General features: G+C 33.0%; 2 protein-coding genes across 3 annotated transcripts in view; one reads left to right on the plus strand and one right to left on the minus strand.

Annotated features, from left to right (window-relative positions):
• Positions 1–1,450, minus strand: part of PSMC2 (proteasome 26S subunit, ATPase 2) — a 45,164-nt gene extending 43,714 nt beyond the window's left edge. The window contains exon 1 of the mRNA XM_074193993.1: positions 1,385–1,450. The gene's annotated coding sequence lies outside the window, so the exon portion shown is untranslated. The remainder of the gene's footprint in view (positions 1–1,384) is intronic.
• DNAJC2 (DnaJ heat shock protein family (Hsp40) member C2) overlaps positions 1–9,326 on the plus strand; it is a 37,444-nt gene that overhangs the window by 5,235 nt on the left and 22,883 nt on the right. For both annotated transcript variants that reach the window (XM_074193989.1, XM_074193990.1), the window contains exons 4-6: positions 5,154–5,252; positions 7,093–7,234; positions 8,899–8,979. In XM_074193989.1, coding sequence (XP_074050090.1) covers positions 5,154–5,252; positions 7,093–7,234; positions 8,899–8,979 — 322 coding nt within the window. The remainder of the gene's footprint in view (positions 1–5,153; positions 5,253–7,092; positions 7,235–8,898; positions 8,980–9,326) is intronic.

The raw sequence follows: 9,326 nt of genomic DNA on the forward strand, positions 1-9,326 counted from the left end.
AAGTAAATGCAATTTATTTTAAGAGGGAAGGAGCTCTGGCAGTTAGGAGTTCATAGGGAAAGGCTTTCTATGTACGATAGCACTTGAGCTTAACTTTGAAGAAAGCAAAGGAGCATAAGTTGAGGTGAAGAGGGAGTATATTTATATGGATGAGAAATAGTTGGGCAAAAGATTGGAAAATAATGCTGAGTTCTGGAAAAAGCAAATGGATCTGAGTACAAGGAATTATATCATAAATTCAGTAAATCTGACTGGAACCAGATTGTGCAGAGCTTTAAATGTCCTGATGAGTTTTGTCTTTTATCCTCAAGGAAATAGGGAGCTTTTGAAAATATTCAAGCAAGGGAACAACATAAACTTGTACTTTAGGAAGATTATTTTGACAGTTATGATTGTTCCATGGAAGATGGGTTTGAGAGGGCTGTTAAGGAGGTTCAGATGAAAGGTGATAAGAACATCAATAGCCTGGTGTCAGAAAAGGAGATGGATGAAAGAGATCTTACAGTCGTAGAATCCATGAGAAGTGGCAATACATTAGATATAAGAGGGGGAGGGGAGGAGTTAAAGGAAACTGAAACCTAAGTGACTAGAAGGATTGAAATAAATAGCAAGAGATTTGAATGAAGTTACTCTTTGTTAGAGTTGTTTGTTAGAAATTAGAACAAAAAGGGGAGAAGGTAGAGATTAATAAGGAGAAGTTTTAACTTGCACAATAGGGAAGAAGAAAGAAATTAGAACCCCTTGCCAAAATTGGAGTCCAGTCCTTCTGCTGAAATGTAGTAGGAAAAGTAGTTTAGGCTTGAAAAGAAATTTTAGGATGGTTATTTTGAGGACAATGGTAGTCAGTCAGTGAAGATTAAAATGATTTCTAGATTGGTGCCTCATTGAGGTAACAGAAGTTTGTGCTGTTTTTAGCTGCACAGCTATTTAACTTTCTCCATGGATGTTCAAACTCACCAAGTCAGAGTGGAGAAGGTAAAGGTAGGGTTTGCCAAAGCATGAGCTGCAATAGAACAAGGGGCAAGAGTTTCAAGACATCATTAAGTTGAACTGGTTATATAGTATCTGGAAAGGATAGAAAGTGAGATCTGAACAGAGATCCTCTCAACTCTTAGGATCTATACTTTCACTCTGCTTTAGCTACATGCAGGGATAATTTGAACTATGTCCAAAAAATTGAAGATTACCAATGAGACCTAATCCTTTCCTTAGCTGCTATACAAGCTCATGGAATCTCTAAAGAGCCAGCCTATCAGTCACTAATTAATAAGCTCTTGCTAAGCTCCTAAAATGTGTTAGGTATATTCAGGTGAATATCTCAGTATCTCAGCATCTATTTAATATTCTCTCCCCTCTTGATTTCTGTGAAATTACATTCTCTTACCTTTTTTCCCACCTCTGCTTTCTTCCCAGACTTTTCTTCCTTCTATTATTTAAGATTCTTTTCTCAACATTCTTCTTTCTCAACATTCTCAACCTTGCCCATTTGTCTTCAGTGATGTCAACTTGTTATATCTGTAGCCTATCTTTTCCCTAGTTCCACACTTAACATTTCTAATTGTTTGAACATCTGGATTTCCCATTATCAGCTCAAACTTGTCAAATCCAAAATCTGAAGTCTCCCAGTTTGTTCCTTTTGATTCCTAATGGTTCCACAATCTTTGTTTTTATCTTGTTTCACATTTAGTCATCAAGTTCTATAAAATCTTAATTACAAAAATTTCACATAAATCATTCCCAGGGCTGCCATAGTAGTTCAATACGTAAATATCTCTTTCTGAGAATATTATATTAACCCCTTAACTAATTTTTTGTCTCTAGTGTTTCCTCTCTACATAGCAATGTCAGATACATCTCTGAGGTACTGCTCTGATGGCGATAATTGTTTCTTCAGTCATTCAGTGTCTTCTTATTGCCTGTCAAATAAATTCTCAAGTATTGCATTCAAAGTCCTTTATAATTTGACCCAGGGTACCCAATAGTGTGAGAGAGAGAGTGTGTGTGTGTGTGTGTGTGTGTGTGTGTGTGTGTGTGTGTGTCTGTGTGTCTGTGTGTCTGTGTGTCTGTGTATCTGTGTCTGTGTTTTAGCACATCTACTAGATTATTTGGCCTTCTTAACTTGGGTTCTTTCTTTTGCTACTTTATTATCTACTATATTTGTACCTCATCTTTACCATTCAGATTTCTATCCACCTTTAAGAACTGCTTAATTATCACTTCTTTTATGAAGGTTTTTCTAAATCACCCAAGTGGAGGTAGTATTTCCTTCCTCTGTAACCCATATCAGTTTATTTGATACTCTTTTTATTATATTTCTCAAATCCTCAGAGTAGAATTACTTCTATTTAGAATGACACACCTATTAAATTATCGCCTCTTTGAAGACACAGGTTATTTCTTTATATCCTTCATAGTCTTTGGCACAGTATCTTTTCCAGAATAGCTGTACATCAAATACTTGGATGGGTCTGGATAGATGAGTGTTTGAGCATGTTTCATAGAAAGAAGTGGGAAGTCAAAGATAAACAATGTACTATTTAAAGAAAGGGTTTGGAATCACAGGGATAGACTGAAAAGGGCCTGTGTGGTGGTCTTGGAAAAGAAAGTAATAGGGATAGTTTTCAAACTTTTTTAGCTCTTATACTGAGAAGCATTGTTCTAGACTAAATAGTTGGTAAGCTGATGTAGTTAACTAGAGATACTGTCACTTCCATCCCTTTAAATATGTCAGCTATAATCTCTGTGGAAAAATCTTATCCAAGATCAATTTAGGTTTTAATAGTTTGCTTCATGAACATAATATGTTGTATATGATTCTACTGATGTTATCCTTTATAATGATACGCATTGAAAAGTATATGACTAGAAATTTTAAAACACTTTTTTCTAAACTTTACTTCCATTGTTGCCACTTTACAGTATTATTTTTGGGATGAGGGTGAAGATGGTGAGGGATCTTTATAAATGCCAATAAATTCACAACATGAAATTCATGTGGTAATAGATATTAACCAGCTTGCCATGTTATTTAATAGAACATATATAGCCATATAAAGCAAACATTAATTTTTAACCTAACAGTAGTAAACAAGTTTAAATTTTGAGGTATAATAAGTGTCAAAGTATTTGAAATCCTATGAAAGGAACATTTGAATATAAAAAAACAAAAGCATAAATTTGTTCCTAAGAGATTTTTGCCACATTAAGGCATATTACTAGAAAATGAGAAGTGTTTAACTCATAAAACATCTTTTTTTGAAAGCTTTTCTTTTTTCAGCTACTACATTTTTGTCCATTCTCACTATTAAATGTGACAGTATAGGATAATGAAGATTTATAGTTGATGAACTGACAGAATTCATAGTTATTCATTTTTACATTTTTATTGTTAAATCTTCCTTTCTGGAAATGACTTAGCTATTGAAACCTGTATCTTTGAGAATTAATTTTGGGGTAAGCAAGATGAATCCATCGTATGTAATAAAATATCTTCTTGCTTATATAATTTCTAATTTTTATTGGTGATTTATTAAATTAAATAAATTAAAACTAGAAAGTATCTTGAGAGAGCAGAGAATAATTTAGACTATGTTATTGTATTTTTAATAATTGTAGAAAGAAATATGTATCTAATCAAGACCCAGCCCAGGGGTGGTGGAGACCTGATAGACTGTAGATATATTGATAGAAATCATACTTCTCTTGGGAAGTCTTAACATTGAAGCCAATAACCTTTAAAATGGATTGCAACATTCCACTTATATGCACTAGGATAGTTGAATCATGTATTTTGACAATTAATTGCCAGTAATACTGGACATTATATCTTCTTTAATAAAAATGTCCTTTCTTTTCCTTCATTTCCTTTCACTATTTTGATAGTACAATTGATTCTCTTGTTAGAATCGTTTCAGAGGTCCAGGAATAAGGCATATAGCATTTTTGTTTTTTTTTTCCCTAAGTACAAACATTATGACTAATAAACTACCTGGCTAAGAAGAGACAGTGACTAGACTGCCTAATTTCCAAGAAGATCTGAATGTAAACTCCACTTGGATACTTTAGGACTATCTAAATCTGGACATGGTTTATCCTCTCGGTTCTTTAGAAAAGGCTCTGTACCTGTAAATTGAAGACATGCCATCCTGCATGGATTGGTGAGAGTTTCCTTTTCTGAGAGTTAAAGTGAAATCAGAAGTCTAATCCCTCAGCCATATCGAGTGAAGAATTAAAAACAATAAATATTACTTGCAGTGTATGTACCAAAATAGTTTTGAACTTTTTTTGGTTACAGTACATAAAATAAAAGAAATTACTTTAAAAACTTAGTTTATTTACAAATCTGATTGTTCACTTTATATCTTTCTATAATGCAGACTTTTGTTAGTATTAAGGATTTGACAGTAGAATAGTTACTGATCTGCTTTAGTCAAGGAAGTTTCCTCACTCTAGGAATTTCTTATACTATTGAAATCCTGAGATGCAGTAAAAAAAAAAAAAGGATTCTGGTGGATAGTTGAATTTTTTCCTTATTTAGATTATTTTAAGATATTTATAATAACTAATATTTATCTAGTTCTTTAATATTTGCAAAGAAAAACCCTATGAAGTAAGTAGTATAACTATTGTAAGAAAAGGAAAATGGGGTGCTAGGTGGCGCAGTGGATAAAGCACCAGCCCTGCAGTCAGGAGTACCTGGGTTCAAATCCGGTCTCAGACACTTAATAATTACCTAGCTGTGTAGCCTTGGGCAAGCCACTTAACCCCATTGCCTTGAAAAAATCTAAAAAAAAAAAAAGAATATTTGAGAGATGATTTGCTTATCTTTGCCCAATTAATAAGTGCTAGGAGCAAGATTCAAACACAGGTTCTGTAGCTCCAAGTACAGTGTCTTTTCCACTATACCATGATGAGTAGAGAAGTGTGTAGTTTTTATTTATTTTTATGGATGCAGGGTCTTTGGTGATTCAGATTGTCTAATGGTCATCATCCAAAAATGGTGGTGGTGGAGGAATCTGTTCCATGATCAAGTATTTGTCATGACAATCAAAATTATCCTCAAGATTCCAGAAATGAATTATTTTAACTTGTTTTTATTTTCAAATACAAAACATTAAGTGACAGAACTTATCCAAACCTGACTCATTTGGTAGATAAAGCGATGGTTTTGAAACATCATCCAGACAAACGAAAAGCAGCAGGTGAACCAATAGCAGAAGGGGAAAATGACTACTTTACTTGCATAACTAAAGGTAAGGATATATTTTCAGTGATAGGAATTTCTGTTTAATAAATTGATGTAGATCTTTTTGTAGGCTAATAGTAATATCTTAAGTGGTATATTTCATGTTGTTGGGTGAAAAGTAAACCATTTTCAGTTAAATAAAATAAATTTTTTTTGGTAAGGCAATGGGGTAAATAAAATAATTTCTAAGAGCACCAGAATTGATTTAAAATTTTTTTCTATTTCATGATGACATTTATAATCCATTCTATTCCATTTCAAGAGATAATCTGAATTAACGTATGATATTGTGTTATCCTTGAACTCAAAAGGAATTTTTTTTTTCATGACTAGTTTTATTATTTAAATAAACTAGTTTAAACTAAATGCATTAGTTTAAACTAAAGGAAGAAGTTCATTCAGTATTCTCATGCATTGTATAACTTGTAATTGGATACAATATTACAGGCAAGAAACTTAATATTAGACATAGCATTTATACATTTATTAAGTAAAATAAGAATATGTTTTCCTCAGAGTAGTAATCACCATTTCTAAAAAGTCCTTAATCTTAAAAAGTGTGTTAATTTAAAATGAAGTTACCACATTTTCAGGATCAAAATGAAAAGTCTTATATGTACATCAACTCCTTTCATTCATGTATTGTGAGGATCCTTACTTGCTTAATAAATGGATCTTTAAACTGTTGCTTAATCATCTTTACAGTAGAAGTTAATAGTACATGATTGAACTGTAAAAATAAAAGCCTGCTTTATTTTTTTATCTTATAAAGATTTTATTTATTTTGAGTTTTAAATTTCCCCCCATCTTACTTCCCTCCCCCCACCCTCACAGAAGGTGTATACATTGATTCAAATTGAATGTAATGAGAGAGAAATCATATCCTTAAAGAAGAAACATAAAGTGTAAGAGATGGCAAGATCAGGCAATAAGATATCAGATTTTTTTTCTAAATTAAAAGTATTAGTCTTTGGTCTTTGCTCAAACTCCATAGTTCTTTCTCTGGATACAGATGGTACTCTCCATTGCAGACAGTTGCAAATTGTCCCTGATTGTTGCACTGATGGAATGAGCGATTCCATCAAGGTTAATCATCACCCTGATGTTGTTGTTAGGGTGTACAATGTTTTTCTAGTTTTGCTCATCTCACTCAGCATCAGTTCATGCAAATCTCTTCAGGCTTCCCTGAATTCCCGTCCCTCCTGGTTTCTAATAGAACAATAATGTTCCATGACATACATATACCACCTTTTGCTAAGCCATTCCCCAATTGAAGGACATTTGCTTGATTTCCAATTCTTTTCCACCACACACAGGGCTGCTATGAATATTTTTGCACAAGTGATGTTTTTACCCTTTTTCATCATCTCTTCAGGATATAGACCCAGTAGTTGTATTGCTGGATCAAAGGGTATGCACATTTTAGTTGCCCTTTGGGTGTAGTTCCAAATTGCTCTCCAGAAAGGCTGGATGAGTTCACAGCTCCACCAACAATGTAATAGTGTCCCAGATTTCTCAGAACCCTTCCAACAATGATCATTATCCTTTCTAGTCATATCGGTCAGTCTGGGAGGTGTGAGGTGGTACCTCAGAGAAGCTTTAATTTTCATTTCTCTAATAAGTAATGATTTAGAGCAATTTTTCATATGACTATGGATTCCTTTGATCTCCTCATCTGTAAATTGCCTTTGCATCTCCTTTGACCATTTGTCAATTGGGGAATGGCTAAAAGCCTACTTTAACTTAAATATTACTAACATCAGTAAAATAAGCATTTTCTCATAGAAACTTGTAAAGTCAGGTCATATCTGGTGATGTTTTGTGACCTTGTAACTTTTTTTCCTCAGCTTATGAAATGTTGTCTGACCCTGTGAAAAGACGAGCATTTAACAGTATAGATCCTACTTTTGATAACTCAGTTCCTTCTAAAAATGAAGCAAAGGACAATTTCTTTGAAGTGTTTTCACCAGTGTTTGAAAGGAATTCCAGGTGAGCTACGGCATCACCTTTTGAACTCAGAACCCTGTTGCATGCATATTTCTCCTTTTTCTTCTGAAAAAAATGATTTCACTTCCTCTTATTGCACAAGGAAGGAGAAAAAGAATATCTTCTTACCTTGTAAAAGGGTCTAGCAGACTCAGTTTTCTCCATTGTTCCATTCCCTAAAACAACAGTCCTATTTTGACACTTTCTAGAACCTGTTTTATGTTTTTCTTATCTTCACAATGCTTTATATAATGTGATAATGAATCAATATAATATACATACATTACTTGCTTGTAACTTCATTTCTTTCTAATTTTTCTCTTTTGCTGATTAATATTTTCTCCCTTTTGCCCAGTATTAGTTGAGAAAAACAATTGTTCTCTCTTGCTCAGAGAAACCATGATTTCTCTGAATAAGGGTAGATTTACATTCAAGATTTTTTTTATATCTTTACAATTTTTTAAACTTTCTTGAGTCCACTTTTTTTACTTTTTTTTATCTAATGTAAACCATCATATTGTTGAACCTTCCTGTTTTTGAGAGATTTTTCTCACATGGCTATACATCTATTTTCCCACTTTTTATTCTTCATCTAAGGTACCTAGGATCACTATTTATGTCCTTTCAGGGCTAAACAACCAGGTAATGAAAGTATATAGTGTATATATACTTGTTTAACAGCTATTTTAGATAGGTTACAATCATTTTCCCGCTCTCGACATACATATTACCAGTTCTTTAATAGATACAGAGACGAAGGTCAGAGACCATCTAGTCTAATTATCCTACTTAGAAGCCAAAAACCTTTCAATTCAAAGGGTATGAGAGTAGGAAAACCTTTATTTTTCTAAGTTTGGACTTGTAGGTTGGTTTTCTAGTCTCTGTCAACTTGTCTAACTTCCCTAAGCTCAGTTTCTGTATCTACTAGCTATTATTTCCATAGAAAGGATTCTTTTTTTAAAAAAAAAGTTAAACTTGACATTAGGCTTGCCAAACAAATACTTTCTCTTTACATAGCATCATAAGCTAAATAGATAGTTTACCTCTCCCAAATTCATTCACCTTACAGATGAAGAAATTGAAACTGTAAGAAATTGTAATTTGTTCACTGTTACTCATGGAGTTAAACAATGGGGCAGTTTTGAAGCCAGGCCCTATCTCCAGATCCAATATTCTTCCTGTTTCACCATATTGCCTCTCAAGATGCGTCATCAGCAAGTCATTAAATGTTTGGGAGAAGATCCTGCTTCCTCCTTCCTCATATTTTAGAGAGGATACTCAAAAAAACTAGAAAAATTATTAACTCCAGTTTCTTCATCTGTACTTCTATCACTGTTCTCTGGTGTTCAACACTAACCAGGCTTTCACTTTCAAACTTTACTTTATGTGTAGCATCTGACGTGTGAAAGGGTGACTTTATAATCAGATAGGGAAGTTAGGAATTAAACTCTAATTTTATAAAAGACTGTTAGTGTCATGGCTTTTTAGCAAGTATTATAAAAATAATAAGGAAAGATATCAAATCAGCTGTTTATATTATATTTTGAAGGTCCATCCTATAAGGCCTAAGTGGTTAAAAAAGTTTCCTTTGCTATACATTATTACATCTATTCAAGTTTTGTACCGTTTTTTATGACTGGGTTTGTTTTTGTTTTTTTAATTTTCAGATGGTCAAATAAGAAAAATGTTCCTAAACTTGGTGACATGAATGCATCATTTGAAGATGTAGATGCATTTTATTCTTTTTGGTAAGCTAATAGACTTATTTAAATAGTGGTTACCATATTAAAAGATTTAATTAAACACATGTTGATTGAGGAGACTAATTCTCAGAAATTTTCATCAAAAACTTACCTGAAGTCCACCATTAGAATTTATTGAAAGTTTTTTGCTTGAAACTGTTTTCTCTTTGAGCTGTTTGACCTTCTCTGAAAAAATTATTCCAATTCATTTCTTACTGGTGTGGGTCTCTAGTTATTAAAAGCACTTTGATGACATTAATTGAAACTTTCATTAACTTGCATTGGTTAATCCAAATTGAATAGAAAAAAAAATTCTCATATCTGTGTTCCCATCTAATCAAGGATAAGGACAA

The sequence above is a fragment of the Macrotis lagotis genome, chromosome 7, assembly GCF_037893015.1.
Source record: "Macrotis lagotis isolate mMagLag1 chromosome 7, bilby.v1.9.chrom.fasta, whole genome shotgun sequence".
Classification (NCBI taxonomy): Eukaryota; Metazoa; Chordata; class Mammalia; order Peramelemorphia; family Peramelidae; genus Macrotis; species Macrotis lagotis.